General features: G+C 31.9%; 1 protein-coding gene across 5 annotated transcripts in view; it reads left to right on the forward strand.

The window, feature by feature from the left end:
* Nucleotides 1-16,964, forward strand: part of LOC118181920 (transient receptor potential cation channel subfamily M member-like 2) — a 248,503-nt gene that overhangs the window by 187,529 nt on the left and 44,010 nt on the right. For all 5 annotated transcript variants that reach the window (XM_085814764.1, XM_085814766.1, XM_085814765.1 and 2 more), the window contains 2 exons: nt 10,401-10,590; nt 10,740-10,883. In XM_085814764.1, the coding sequence (XP_085670890.1) occupies nt 10,401-10,590; nt 10,740-10,883 (334 nt within the window). The remainder of the gene's footprint in view (nt 1-10,400; nt 10,591-10,739; nt 10,884-16,964) is intronic.

Genomic DNA, 16,964 nt, shown 5'->3' on the forward strand with positions numbered 1-16,964 from the left:
GCACGTATAGCTAGAGAAGTGAGGAAGGATATAGAATTGTGCAAATGTTATAAAATTCTGCTTAGTTTATATAAACTTGGCAATGTATATTATATGTATTGAAAGTTGTTGCGTAGAGGCGAGCAAACCTTTTTTCTTATGCGCATGCATATTAATTATGCTGCCGCAGCTGTCTCTTCTCCCGATACATCTGTCATTCGAGCGTATGGAGATGGTGAGATAATATATGCTGTGTGATGCTCAATATCATTTGCTGTGTGCTCTTTTTATTCATTATTCATGTAAATAAAGTGTGTTGTCCTACGATGGCTTCTTTACTCTAAATATGGGCCTCTGAACAACAAATGATAGCAGAGCGGGCTTTTATCAAGAAGAATTGGATATAAAATACCAAGTAGAAACCGAAACTGTTTTAGTGGAAGACAAAAATGAAGAAGTGGAACGTTCCCAAATTAACTGGTGAGAACTATTTTATTTGGGCATTGAAAATTAAAGCTGCCTTATCATTGAAAAGACTTTACTCAGTAATTTTGACTGTAAAACCAGAAAACTTAGATGAGAAGGATGAAAGATTGTGGAATGAGAAAAACGCTGACACCGTAGCATACATAAAACTTTCATTATCGGATCAACAGACGCTTAAGTTCTCCACAGAAGAGAATGCAAAAATTCTTTGGGAGAAAATAAAATCAACATTTACAGGACAAGCCGAAGATCGAAAAATAGATGCCGGTAATGAGTTAAAAAATTTAGGAATGAAGTAGCATGAATCAGCTAATGATTATATCGCACGAGCGAGAGGAATAGCAACTAAGTGCCAATCGCTAGGGCTAGAAGTATCTCCTCAGGAAATGGTGTTTTACACAGTCCATGGATTTCGTGGAAAATTCTCTCGAATTAGGGAAATTGTAAAACCTTGGTATGAAAAAACAATTGATGAAGTACTTGAAATACTCTGTGAAGAAGAGTGTACACACAGTTCAACGAATGGGGGAAAAGACCTGATGGAACCAATGCTGAGGCATTTGTATCAAGGAGGCATAACAATTCTAAGCCAAGACTTTTACATTTGCCGATTACATTTGCCGACGACCTGGTCACATCACGAAAGATTGCTACTGCAGAAACAAGAATCCAAAAAGCGAGTTATCTAAAGGTAATTACACGTGGGAAAAATGATGAATGTGGCAAAATTTGGTTATTGGATAATGGTGCAACTGGACACATGGCAAAAGATTCCTTTTGGTTTTAAAATATTACATCAGAGATGAGGGAGATTTACCAGGCAGGTAAACATTCAAAAATACTTTCAGAAGGTATTGGTACTGTTAGAGCAAAAACTATAAATACAAAGAATTCTAGTTCTGTTAATTTAACTAGTATTAGTAATGCTAGTTATATTCCTGATTTAAGAAATAACTTAATTGTCACTCACTGCATTAATGGATAAAGGATGTAAAATTGAATAAAGGAATAATTCTCTATTAGTTTTTAGTAGGTGTAATCAATTACTTTTTAAAGCATTTAAGAGTAACAGTAGGCTTGAGGTTAACTTAGAACCATATTATAATTCTGAATCTTGCATTGCTAATGATTATACTGGTTATAATTATGAACATTGGCATAGTAGATTATGCCATTTAAATCCAAAATATATACTTAAGATTAAAGAATACATTGATATTAATGATAAAAGTGATTTTAAGTGTGAAAATTGTGACATAAGTAAAATAACTAGAAAAAGTCATCCAAATATTGACATTAATCAGAGTTCAGAAATTTTAGAATTAATTCATTTGGATCTGTGTTGTCCTGTTCAAACGGAATCAGTTGGTCGGACTAAATATTTTATGATCTTAGTGGATGATTTTTCTGGAATGTATTTTATTTATTTTCTTAAAAGTAAAAATAATGAACAATTGGATAATTATCTTGCTAATTCTGGTATTTTTAATGAAAAACGATTCCGTAAAACAGTGAGAGTGATGGGAAAGCTGAACAGGCAGAGTTCTTTTGGAAAGAACTAGGACATTACTACATGAGAGTGAGCTTCCGGTAAAATTCTAAGCAGAAACAATTAATTTTAGTGCTCAAGTATCAAATTTAACACCCCAGAAAGGAAAAGAAAAATTCCTTTAGAAATTTGGGCTGGTAAGAAACCCAAATTAAACTATCTAAAAAAATTTGGATGTGTGGCATACTTTCACATTCCGAAAGTAATGCGAAACAAATTTGATATACCAGAGAAAAGAGGGATAATGTTAGGATATGCTAGAGAAAGAAAAGAATATTGTATTTATGATATAGCAAGTAATAAAATAATTGAAGAACGGTCAGTTAAATTTAACGAATATTTAAAAGGTAGTAATTATATGAGGGAAAATAAAACCTTAGAAACTTGGGATATTGAAGAATTAAAAGAAAGGGGAAACAAAGTAGATCCAAAAACCACACCTCGAATTGGTTGTTACGGAAAATACTCAAGCAAGCGAATATAATGACTCATTGAATTTCGAAATCACCAACATGAGCCGCTGTAGCTGGAATGATGAGACAGGGGAAATAAAATCCAAACATCTGATAGCTATGAAAGAGTAATAAATATAGAAATGAAATACTATGAAGACGATCCGAGTAGTAAAAAGTAAGTGGGTGTATACTTTGAGGGAAGGAGACTTTGGGGAAGTAAAATATAAAGCGTGATTAGTAGCACCTGGGTTTAATCAAATAAAAAATAAGGATTATACCAAATCATATTCACCAATAGTAAAAATTGAATGTTTTAGATTATTGCTTGCACTTTCAGCTAAATTAAATTTGATTGTTAAATTTTATGATGTAAAAACGGCATACTTTTACAGTGACTTAAATGAGAATGTGTATATGACTCCTCCACCTGGTTATGAAAAACTGATTGGAGAAGGAAAAGTATGTAAATTAAAGTATTTATGGGTTGCCTCAATCGGGTAGAAATTGGTACAGAAAGTCTTTAATCCAGATGTCCATAATCCGGAATCATCTATAATCCGGACCTCAAAGCTACAAACTTTCTGCGCATGCGTAAATGCATTCATGCGCATGTGCATATGCATAATACCAGGGTTGCCACGCTACCTGGAAAACCGAAAAAAGTCAGGGAATTCGGAAATTGACCAAAATATTCAGGGAAAAGTCAGGGAATTTAAGTATTTTTGTCAAAATCTGGAAAAGTCAGGGAATTTCATACAACGATCCTGCCAAAAACGGCGAGTTTTGCGCGGACGTTGGAAGAGATAACTTTTTTCGCAAATTGTGTATCACGTGAGTGTCATTCGGGCAGCTGGCATAGAGCCAATTTTCGCACCTCCAATCTGATTGTCTTTCAGAAAGGCAAAGCAAGTTTCCCACAACTTTTGGTTTCCAGTAACCTCGAGAATCGTATGTGCAGTGCATGAACTAAAGAAAATACATGTTCTCGTATAAAACAAAATGGGTTTAATCCTAGTATACGGTACCATGAAGGTTAGAATCAAAAAATATGTATTGTAAAGAAGGAAAACCTCTCTGCAACAGACATGGCTCCGTTCCATCATAGAGGGAAACAGCTGTGCATGCGCGATATATCTGTTTCCAAAGCTCGAAACCGGTGTCGAAGTTCGAAAGTCACGTTATCAAGAGTTCATAAAATGAATATCGTTTAAAATTTCTTTAAACTCTAAAGGAAAAGAAAATATTTTATGATGCAAGTAAATTAATTCATGGATTAGTTATTTTGAGGGGGGGAAAAAAACTACAAAAATCCGTTTTTAGAATTATTGCGAAAAATCCTAGAAAAAACGTTCTTTGATAAAACGTTTCTTCTTGGATTTTTCTCAATAATCTAGAAACGGATTTTCAAAGTTTTCTTTTTTGTCAAAGAACGTTTTTTCTTAACACGTGTTTCTCAATTTCCTGTACACATCGCGGAGAGGGAAATTCTGGCCGCCAGGTTCCGTCGCCAAATCCCTTGGCAAATATTCCCTCCGCTTTCTAGCGGCGTAATAGCATTTGCGTGTATGGAACCTTTTCTTCTGTACATAGACGTTCTTTGTTTAAAATAATCTACATGTATGGTACAGCGGGATTTGGCGACATGGTGATGAGCAGTGAACGGGTCATTTTGTTCTTGGCGACAATTTTCAAAATCATGCGAAGGCCGTACCATATACTAGGATTTTACCGCAAAATCTTTTTTTGTTTCTTTTCTTTTTAATAAATACCTTGTCATTTTGCAGTAAAATAAAAAAGTAGTAATCAGTCATCTAGGCTAACTATATTCGCTAAAATATCGTTGATTATTCTAATTCAATTTTTAAGTAATTATCTATATTTTTATGTTATTAATATCCTTTAATGTTGCTTCTTCCCTCTAAATTTATTTATCATTAGTAAATAATATTTCCAAATTTCAGGAAATTTTCTCTGGCATAATCCTGAAATTAATTCTATCAGTATGATGACATCACGAAATTTAATGCATATATTTTTTCCTTATGTATGCTGCGAAATAAATATAAAATACCTCAATTTAGTAAAAACATATCATTAAATAGATTTCTTTCTTTCATTTAGCTGCAGAATGTCTGCAAAACAAAACAAAAGCCTTATTTTATTCCAGATTGGGCAGATTCTAATCTCAATCTTCAGTGGAGAAAACAACTCCTATTATAATTATATTTGTGTTTTCAAGTGTTAAGATGCCTTTTAAGAAGACACCTCACACAAGTTAAATTTACCTAAAATCTAACCTAACTTTTAGCATTGCGTTGTGATTTATAAGAACCGGATTAGCCTCATGTTGAACTGGTGATGATCATGAGTAATAATTAAATAAAACGTACAATTGTTATCCAATGTATATATCTTAAATTTTATTAAGTTTCTTAAGTGGAAAAGTAAACAAAATTATCAAACAAAGTGTACCAAGAATAATTAAGAATAAATGTCCTCTGGGATTTATTGAATAATTAAGTGAATTTGCTACACAGTACAGGTAATACCATAATTAATTTACCTCTTAGCACAGCCAATGAACATTACGCGAATAGACTGGAATTTTCTCGAAACATACCTGGAAGAGTCAGGGAATTTCATTCTCCTGTCTGAGTGGCAACCCTGCAATACGTTTACACATGCACGTTTAATGTATAACGGACGGTATGAGCTAGGCTAAAATTATCTAATTATCTATTTCAGTTAATGTTGCAGATTGGGTTGTTCCTTAATCTTCTAATTGGATCTGGCTTATTATTTTTTTCAGACTGTTAGAGCAATTTTATAAAAAGTAAGCTTGAACTTTCGATTATGTCAAAAAGAGTTTCCGATTCTGGAGCTGCCAAAGGATCTACAAAGCGAAAGCATGTTTTGATGTACCGCTTCCGATAGTGAAGAAAGTGACAGAGAGGTTATTGAAAACAAAAAAAATTTTGATTGACGAGTTAGTCGGTATTCTCGACACAGCAATAACAGGACTTGAACAGGGAACTGAACAAGAAATTATGTCTCATTATAGAATTAAAAGAAAGTATTAGCACAAAAAAATGAAACAACTTACATTGAAAGAAATGTTTAATAAAGTAAACAAATAAATATTGAGTTTTTTTTTTTTTTTTTTTTTTTTTTTTTTTTTTTTAAATTTTGATACCCTATAGATCATAATTTCTGCATGCCATCTTACCAGATTTAAATTGATTATCTATAATCTGGAAAAACCCCTAATCCTGAATCGGCAAAGTCCCGACGAGTCCGGATTAAAGACTTTGATGATACTGTATATGAAAATAAAAACTGAATTAGAAAAGCTTGGACTGGTACAATTAGCATCTGGTAATTGTATAGTCATTTATAATGACACCAAAATCATTTTTATATTGTGTTTGTATGTTGATGACTTAGCTGTATTCTGTAATAATAAAGAAATGCTTGAAAATACTATTTCTAAAATTAAAAATGCATTTCAGTTACATGAAAATACTAATTCAAAATTTTTGGGAATGCAAATAGAAAAACATGAAAATGGTATATGTTTGTCTCAAACAGAGTATATTGAATAATTATTGACTAAACACAATCTAGAAAATTGTAAAGCAGTAAAAACGACAATTGTTAAAGGGGCAGATAAATAGTTTTTCATGTACAAATCAAAACATTGATACAACATTGTATCAGGAATTACTTAGGGAACTTTTATGTTTAGTGAATAGAATGCTTCCTGATATATCATTTGTAACAACTTATTTGTCACAATTTAATCATGTACCAGAAAAAGGGCATTAATTTTTGGCTAAAAGGGTATTAAGATATTTGAAAGGTACAAAAAATAAAATACTTTTCTATAGCAATGATTTTGGAGTTTTAAATGCATATGCTGATGCTGGCTGGGGAAATGCAGAAAATGGTAAGTCATTTTTTGGTGGTACTATTTTACTAGGTGATTTATTGATTTCTTGGAAATGTCGTAAGCAGAGAAGTGTTAGTCTGTCTATTTGTGAAGCAAAATTACTTTCTATTTCTGAAATTTGTAAGGATATTCTATGGATTGTAAATTTATCAGAATTAAAATGTAAACAATTTTTGGATAGTGCAGTGGCTTTGAATACAGACAGTCAAGCAGCTAGTGTCAAGCTACAATCAAGCAGCTATTGTCAAGCAGCAGGATCTATTGCTGCTTGACTGAGCAGTTGATCCAGTGGATCAACTGTGGCAGATCTTCGACGAAATCCAGACACATGAACTTACATTTCCATTTTATGAAGGACTTAATAAAGGACAATGTCATTAAGGTGGAATATTTACAAACTGATAATATGATTGCAGATTTTCTTACCAAGAGTGTCAGTGAAGAAAAACTAATGTATACATTGAAAATAATTTCTTAAATGTAATGTGTTATATATTGTTTGTTTGTATTTCATTTTTGTATTGAAAAAATATTGCTTGCAGGAGGGGCGTGTTGGGTAGAGGCAAGCCAACTTTTTTTCTTATGTGCATGTGTATTAATTATGCTGGCACAGCTGTCTTTTCTCCCGACACATCCCTCATTAAAGCGTACTGAGATGGTGAGATAATATATGCTGTGTGATGCTCAATATGATTTTCTGATTGCTCTTTTTATTCATTATTTGTGTAAATAAAATGTGTGGTTCTACGATGGCTTCTTTACTTTAAATATGGGCCTCTGAACAACAAAAATGTATATAGTATTGTATAAGACTTTTGTGCTAGGAAAATTATGCGAGGTGGGATAACTTCTTAAGTGATGCCTGTAAGAAGTATTACTATTAACTTGTGAAGAATTATGAAGTATAGCCATCGCACAACTTATCTGACAGGGTAGTATCTTGCATTCTCTATGAAGTTTGAATCTGGGGAAATTGGCTGGTCAATACATTCTTCCAGTATCTTCAGTGGGAAGGAAGTTTTTAATAAATGCAGTTCTGTTAAATGTGCATTTTTATCTATTCAAAGGAAATTAAAACTGAGAACTCTATAAAGAGGCATAACTTAAAGGTACATATCTTTTCCTTAACCACTTGCGCTAAAACGACATGCCACGCATTTCAAGATGCTTTTGTCTCAAACCGCGTACAAAAATGAAAATAACATGGTGCACACGTCACCTAACAACGAGATTGCTTATTTCTCGAGTTACAGCTCTGGATTGCACTTGCAGACGCAGAGCGGCGTAAATACACTTTACCGCTTGTTATATTGTAGCGCAGGTGATTCAAGTAAAAGGCATTGACATTTCTATTTGACATTTTCTCAGTTACACTAATAATAAACTATCACTTTGCTGAGGAGTCTGGTCCTCTTTGATTTGGTAGGTGATACTATGCTCCACATTCTTTCCAAATGAATTAATGATGGCTATCACTTTGCAAGATGAGTCTTGGCTTAGCAGTAAAGAGAACAGGAATCTCGTTAACTTCGCTCCATGAATAATCTTGTCTATGAACGTTCAAACAAGCTGTAAAATGAATCCAGTGGATCAACTGTGGCAGATCTTCGACGAAATCCAGACACATGAACTTACATTACTAAGTGAGATGAAGACAAACTGTAGTTTTTTTTTTTTTTTTTCCCCACTTAGGCTAACATTTCTAAGCCTTTGTGATGGTTTGCCTTGGTACACACATTTTCAAATGTAATGAAGATTTTAGAAAAGTCACATAAATTATAGTAAGCATAGGAAAAAATTTACACTCGAACTTATTTACATGTCGATGCTTAAAGTCTCTGAACACTGATAGTTCTGTCCGAGGTTCGAATCCCATGAACAGGCTGGCTGCATGGACATTTTCATAGTTTTTCCCATGTGTACCATGTATATGAACCAGTTTTCCTTAGAAAGTCCACCACAAAAGCATCAATTCCCTTAGGCTGATAGCCCTCAAGGCTTTTCCATAACCACACGAACCAAACATGTCCATGCTATACATAATGCTCATTACACGGCGCTCAGGCTGCTAACATCAATATTCTATAGATCCTTATACATTACATATTATACATATATATATATCTTTATACATTACATATTATACATATATATCTTTATACATTACATATTATACATATATATCTTTATACATTACATATTCTATATATACCTTTGTACATTACATATTATATATACATCTTTATACATTACAGCAGAGGATGAAATTCTGTGGCACAGACCATCATGCTTCTTTATTCTCTTCTCATAGGATGACACATCTATTGGTGGTTGTGTGGAGCTGTCTGTTTAATTATCCACTATAAATATTAGAGCAATCTATGAGCTGTAAGATAATAACACCTCATACTATAACAGTAGATGAAGACTTTGTGTTGTGTTCGATCAAATATGCGTCTTGAAGCTCTTCACTCACATACTGCCATGCATGTATTTAACCATCACCTGTATTAAGACAAAAGCAAGACTCATCACTGAAGATTAGTCATTTTCATTCAGTTTTCCAGTCATGCCTGACCTGCCACCAGTAAAGCCTGTTGAGGTGTGCTTGTAGAGTGCTGGTACCCATCTTAAACACTGGGCAGCGTTGTTGATGATATTTTTTTATACTGAGAACATATACCTCAGTATGTCGAAAGAGGTAACATGAGAGCTTGTAGTTGCACATGCAATTTAGTAAACTTCTCTTGCATTCATTAATTGTGGATATCCTGGATGTGCAAAAAAGATGTTTCTACTGAATCAAGCACTGTGAAACTAGTGTTGCCATGATTTTTTTAGCTGAAATAAGAAAAGAATCTCCGAAAATAGCACAAGGAATTGGAGATCGTGCGATTTCTGACCCACATGACCTCTGATGTCATCACATGGTCATTCTCCATGGTCCATAGGTTATGGATTGTAATTCAATTTTTGGTTGTTATACTATGTATATTTGTTTTGATGAAAATTTTGAAACCAGTTTTTTTTTCCACTGTTCAAATCTCCATTTCTTCTTTTGATTATTTCTCAGTTAATTTAGATTAATTTATTCATATCGATTCTGAGGTGATATCTCATTTTCGAATTATTCAAATTGTTACATCAGGTGAGCAGCTACTGTAATGTATAAAGATATATATATATATAATGTGTAATGTATAAGAATCTATAGAATATTGATGTTAGCAGCCTGAGTGCCATGTAATGAGCAGTATGTATAGCATGGACATGTTTGGTTCATATGATTATGGAAAAGCCTTGTTTATTTTTGTATTTATTCTTTTCTGTTGGCAGTTTATTTTTGTATTCATCATTTCTTGTATTTGATTGTTAATACTTTTTAGTTAATATTATGTTCTAATTGTTTAAGTATTTCATTTCATGAGATTCTAATTGCTAATAAATGTTACCTTCTTTCCCTGTTTAATTAAAAATCTGGTATTGGAAAAAATTGAACAACAGTAATATAAGAAAGGTGTAGCTGCTTTCGTTCAATAATTTAATATTTTGGCTTTTTAAAATCGGAGAGGGACAGCTTTTTTATGCATGAATTCCTAAAAGTTTTTCAGGAGTTTCAAACCACATTTAAAGCCTATCCATGCAAAAGAATTGTGTTAAGTCAAAAATGTGAATGCAATCATTTATTCCAATAAAAAGAGACAAATTAAAATTTCTTGGAATTGAAGCAGCAAAAATTTAACTGCAGATAAATTTTAATATTTATGTTTCTTCCAATCGTCGTTGATTTTAATGTAAGAAAAACATATAATATCAATTCAAGTATAATCAGAAGTCTTATGTCATTTCTGACATTTTTATTTTTTATCATTATGAATTATTAGTATTTCTTTCTCATAAATAGATAGTATGTAATTATTTTATTTTTCGTCAAAATCTTTTTAATTACAAGCATGCAAGATAATTTAATTTTTTATAATAGGCCTAGAAACAGTGTAGTTTTGCTGAAAAAACAGAAGTCAAATCCTTTTGACTTTGGCCATGGTAAGCATCGAGATCAAGTAGCTACTTTGTTGAGGGAAAAAGAAGTTTTCGTCCATTCACCCCCTCCCATATGGCAAATGATTTACCTTATGTGGAGTGCACCCATAACAAAATTTTGGACATTCCAGGTACTGATGTAATATATATTGAACAAATGTAATGTATAAGATGATTTGCAGTTTAGTGACATAGCAAATATAGAATTTTGAAAATATCATTAAAAAATAAATATATGTAGCTGTTTTAGCATTCTTTGTAATAGAATTATATTTTTCAGTCACTTTATATAGTATACCTGGGATTTTTCTGTATGGCTGTTTTATGGCCATCTTGTGGAAATAAAGAGCTAGACATCATAGTGTGTTCTTGGACTTCTCTGATTGTAATTGAATATATAAGACGGACTTATATATTGTATAAAGTATGTGGTTAATTTTTATTTCCTCTTTTTGTAATTAACTAACTTAATCTGTTATTTTTTCATATTCGTTAATATTATCCTGCATGATAAATTTGATATTTTAAAAGTTTAATATTTCAAGCTTGAGAACATGAAAAATGGTGTATAAAATTATTATTACTGTAAATACTCATATTCAAAATAAAAAATAAATAAAAATTACAATCTAAAAATCTTGAAGAGTTTAATTAACATTTACATTTTTAAAATAATGAAAATTAAAAACTGTAAAAATAAGAAAAAAAGAAACTGTAGTCTGATCTTGGCATGTAGATTTCAGGTTTACAGCAGAAAACAGTTTTTAAGTTAAGCTATAGGTTACAATATGCCTAATAGCTTAAGAATTAAGTTCCCATAAATTTGATATAGAGTATAAAATTTTATATTTAAAATGATGTGTTAAAAATGGCAAAGCAGACAGAATGGAAGTAGGGGATTTGTAATGTTATTATTTTATCAGAAAATAACACAGGGAAACTTGTGAATTTATTTCATAGGATTGCTTACACTACAAGCCTTCAACAGATATTTTTCCTCGAATTATAATATTTTCTGCTTTGCCTTTAAATAAAATCTATGTGTTGTAAATATAGTTTAAAACATAAATTTCACTTTGGGGGGGGGCAAATTCTGTTGAGCTTGAAGATATGTAACTAGTCCAGTCTAGAGCTGTTATGGGGAAAATAAAATTATATTCATTTACTAAGTTATTTACAATAAATTTGAGTATTTCCTTATTATTACAACCTTACAATTTCTTCTTTCAAAAAAAAAAAAAAAAAAAAATTAAAAATGTTCCTAGAAGCGAAGGAAGATACTATGCTTTTCTTTCAAGAATGGTAAAAATTTCTTCCAAGAAAGACACATTTTACCTCATATGCAAATATGCAAAAATGGCTATTAAATAAAACTAAATGGGAATGGAAATATTTGGAGGATCAATGTAAAAAGTTGCAAGTGAAGGAAAAGCTTATGTTTCTTAGCTTATGAACATCTGGTTCAGTGGTTTCAAAATCTTGTAAAATCATCATTTGCATACAAAAGCGGTTGCAATTTATTCAAAGTGTTGGTTAGCATATAAAATAGAGGAACTGGCAAAAGCAAGTTAAAAGACATTTTATGAGGAGTGAGCAAATACTTTTAACTGTGAACCAAAAGATCTTTTTTTAGTGTATCATATGGGCATAGCCAGGATGAGTTGTTGCCATGCTTCTATTATTTATAAAATGCAATACTTTGAGAACAGCCTTCCCTAGTAGAAATTTAAAAGTATATATATTGCATTTGTTATGATGTATCTTTCAATTTTTAGGTTACCTACGTGTTTCCCAATGTGGGGCCCACGCTCCACAAGGGGGCAATGCGACTGTTAAGGGGGGCAATTCGAAAATGGACTCGTTCAGAGTTTAAGGGGACAAAGGACGTTCTAAATATGTTTCATGAAGTCAAAATTTTTCGAAATTTCATTTTTATTCCCCAAAATAAAGAAAAATGTAAGTGATGTATACGTAAAAATGTTTTTAAATTGTGGTGCATTTTAAATATTTTATAAAGAATTCTCGCTGTAGACATGGACATTTAAATGCTTTTAAAGGCATTTAAATAACTGACACATTATGTTTTCCAGACGTTTCTTGCACATTTCAGCCAACGAATTTATTTTATCTTTTACTGTAGGAATGGCAACCGGTATATTATTCTTTTCTTGAATGGCAACAGCAGCTGCTTTCAGCTTTGTTTATACAGTCAAAAGTCGTTAATTCGGACACCCATAATCCGGAATGATCTATAATCCGGACCTCAAAGCTACAAACTTTCTACGCATGCGTGTAAGACCTTTACGTATACGAATTTGCGCGTGCGCAAAATACGTTTACGAATGCGCGTTTAATGTATAACAGACGGGATAAGCTAAGCTAAAATTATCTAATTATCTATTTTAGTTAATGTTGCAGATTGCGTTGTTCCTTAATCTTCGAATTGGATCCGGCTTATTATTTTTTGCAGACTGTTAGAGCAATTTTATAAAAGTAAGCTTGAACTTTCGATTATTTCAAATAGAATTTCCGATATATATTTACTAATATGTAAAGGATATACAAGGCGAAAGTATCTTTCGGAGTCTATTAAACAAAAAGTGGAATTGCTGCAAAAAATGGATAAAGGCATATCCTTTGTTTATCTAAACTTTGTTTATCTTTAACGCCGCGGAGCGCAATGAATTGGAAGTTGATCTGTCAACACTATCCTTATCTTAAGGGCAGATGTTTTTATTTTATTTGGCTTTTAATTTCTTACTAAATGTGATATTTTCTCTTGATGTACTCCGTCTTTGATATGATTTAAATCAAATGCCTCGTCATTATAATTCGCTTCCGATAGCGAAGAAAGTGACAGAGGTTATTGAAAACGAAAAAATTTCGATTGACAAATTAGTCGGTATTCTCGACACAGCAATTATAGGACTTGAACAGCGGAACTTTGTAACTGAACAAGAAATTATGTCTGTTTATGGAATTAAAGAGAATGCATTATCACATAAAAAAGGAAGCAACTTAAACAACTTACATTGAAAGAAATGTTTAATAAAGTAAACAAGTAAATATTAAGCTTTTTTTTTTTTTTTTTTTTTTTTTTTGTAAAATTTGATACCCGGGATCATAATTGTTCTTTATTTCGTAAATTACGGTTTCATATTTTTAATTTTATAATTTCTGCATGCCATTTAAACTGATGATCTATAATCCGGAAAAATCGATAATCCGGAATCGCCGAAGTCCCGACGAGTCCGGATTAACGACTTTTGACTGTATTGATCTTATATTTCTTTCTTTCAGCCCTTAGTGAAATGAGGGGTGCAAGCAAGAAAAAAACGTTCGTTGGTATTCGAAGGCATATTTGAAATTCGGTTTCATGCCCTGTCCATAAACTAATAACTTTTGTCCTTTTGTGCCAATAATGCCTGACCAACAAATCAATGAAACTAGGTCATCTTGAGGCACATTTGAAGGCGAAACATAATGCTGATATTAATTCAGATTCGAATTATTTTCGCACTTAAAGGAAAATTTTTGAAAATAGAGTAATATTAAAGTGTCTATTTACTGCTCATAATGCAACTGTTAATCATGCTGTGGAGGCTATTTATTGAATTTTATTACTCATCGCTTAATCTGGTAAAAGCCATCCTATAGGGGAGAATTTAATCAAACCATCAATATCAGCATTTAAAACTGTTCTGGAAAAAGGTGACAAAGACGTTAAAGCTATGCCACTAAATAACAATACTGTTTGCAGAAGAAAGATTAAATGAGTGAGGATATTGAAATACAACTTGTTGAAAAGCAGAAAACAAGAAAATTTTCGATGCAAATGGATGAACCTACTGTGAGAGACAGTGAGGCCATACTTATGTAAGATATATTCATAAGGGGGATTTTGCCAAAGAAATGTTCTTTAAATCATTAGAAAGCACCAATACCTCCAAAGATATTTATGGTAAGCTAAAAAAATTACTTAGATATAAAAATATACCAATAAAAAAATATAATACATATTGAACTGCAGATGGTGCTCCTAATATTGATGGTTGAAAAATAAAATAAAGCACGGAATAAGAAAAACGGTTGCTTAACCCTCCGAGCGTTCCGGGTTTAGCCCTGAAATTTCAAAGCTCCTCAAAATGTAATGAATAAGTGGTATTTTCTTGATTTTAATCAAAAAATTACTCTTTCATTTTGTACCTTGATTCTTTTTCTTCCAATATACATACAAACCAAAATCAGATACAGTCAAAAGTCGTTAATTCGGACACCCATAATCCGGACCTCAAAGCTACAAACTTTCTGTGCATGCGCTTAAGACCTTTACGGCTGCGAATACACGTGTGCGCATGCTCAAAATACGTTTACGAATGCGCGTTTAATGTATAACGGACGATATAAGCTAAACTAAAATTATCTAATTCAGTTAATGTTGCAGATTGTGTTGTTCCTTAATCTTCGAATTGGATCCGGCTTATTATTGTTTGCAGACTGTTAGAGCAATTTTATAAAAGTAAGCTTGAACTTTCGATTATGTCAAATAGAATTTCTGATATATATTTATTAATATGTAAAAAATCTACAAAGCGAAAGTATGTTTCAAAGTTCATTAAACAAAAAGTGGAATTGCTGCAAAAATGGATAAAAGGATATCCTTTGTTTATCTAAACTTTGTTTATCTTTAAGGCCGGCGCACAATGAATTGGAAATTGATCAGTCAGCACTATCCTTATCTTCAGGGCAGATGTTTTTATTTTATTTGGCTTATAATTCCATACTAAATGTAGTATTTTATCTCGATGTACTCTGATATGATTTAAATCAAATTCCTCGTCATTATAATTCGCTTCCGATAGCGAAGAAAGTGATAGAGGTTATTGAAAACGAAAAAATTTCAATTGAAAAATTAGTCGGTAGACACAGCAATTATAGGACTTGAACAACGGAACTTTGTAACTGAAGAAAAAATTATGTCTGTTTATAGAATTAAAGAGAATGTATTATCACATAAAAAATGAAGCAACTTAAACAACTTGCATTGAAAGAAATGTTTAATAAAGTAAACAAATATTAAGCTTTTTTGTAAATTTTGATACCCTTTAGATCATAATTGTTCTTTATTTCATAAATTACGGTTTCATATTTTTTATTTTATAATTTCTGCATGCCATCTTACCAGATTTAAACTGATGATCTATAATCCGGAATCGCCGAAGTCCCGACGAGTCCGGATTAACGACTTTTGACTTACAAGAAAAGCTAGCAGAAATTTTCATGTTTAATGAATATAGAAGGCAGCCTTCTTTACGTAATTTTCCGGCCGTAACGCTGAGAATTGATAAAAGATGAGAATCCAGAAATGCTTCTTGTGCATTGTGTTATTTACAGAGAAAACCTGGTAGCTAAAAACAATTTGCCTGTTCTAAATGAAGTACTAAATTCAGTTATAAAGTGTATCAATGCCATTAAAGCTAGGGCCAAATGTGAATGTCTTTTCAAGTTATTTTATGAAGAACAAAATGAAGACTATATGAGACTTCACACTGAAGTAAGAAGGCTGTCGAAAGGGAACTGCTTGGAAAGATTTATGGAACTGTTTGATACTCTTAGTTATTTTTTAAGCAACAAACCTGAAATGAAAAATCCGTTAACGGATGATGACAAGGCAATTGTGAGTTATTTAGCTGATATCTTTCCAAAATTAAATATATGAAATAAACAACTTCAAGGAGCAAATAAAACTTATGATGCAAAAGGAAGATATTCGGTTTCATTATATTTGTTGAATTATGTCAGGCATATACTATTTACCACAAAAATTTGAAAAGTCTCATTGGCTCCAAAAATGTGACATGACTACCGCTATACTTGTTATTGTCTATCATCTGAAAATTTTATCAGTTGATTTAAAAGATTTTGTAACTTAAAACAAATTGATTTTCCAACTTGGATGATGCAGCCAATGCTAGTGGATTTGGCTGATATTTCAAATATGCAGTAAAAAGAAGAACTCACAGAAATGCAAAATGATGAGTCAATTAAAAGGTTATTTAATATAAAAGGAGCGATGACATAGCTTTGTGAGGAAACCAGATTCAGATATCCAATTGCAACAAAATTTGCAAGAGAACTATTGTTACCCTTTCCATCTTCATATTTTGCTGAATGCAGATTTAGTGCCATAAATGATTTGCTGCTTTTAAAAAAAAAAAAAAAAAAAAAAAAAAAAAAAAAAAAAAAAATCGGTTGGATATATTGAGACTCAAATTATCTAAATTGGAACCTGACATAAAATTTCTTTGCAGCAAGTATCAAGTGCAAGGAACTCGCTAAATTTAAATAATAAAATTGCTAATACTTAAAATAAAAAACTTTCACTTCTTGAATTTCAGTTCTCCATGTTTTGAAAGTTCACTTACTGTGTTTGCTCATAAAATTTCGTAGTCATTTCTTCCTAAAAGCTATCATTCAAGTTTCTTTCGTGAATATTTCAATTTTT

Source organism: Stegodyphus dumicola, chromosome 4 (genome assembly GCF_044657685.1).
Source record: "Stegodyphus dumicola isolate Sdum_Otavi_A_Nest chromosome 4, ASM4465768v1".
Lineage (NCBI taxonomy): Eukaryota > Metazoa > Arthropoda > Arachnida > Araneae > Eresidae > Stegodyphus > Stegodyphus dumicola.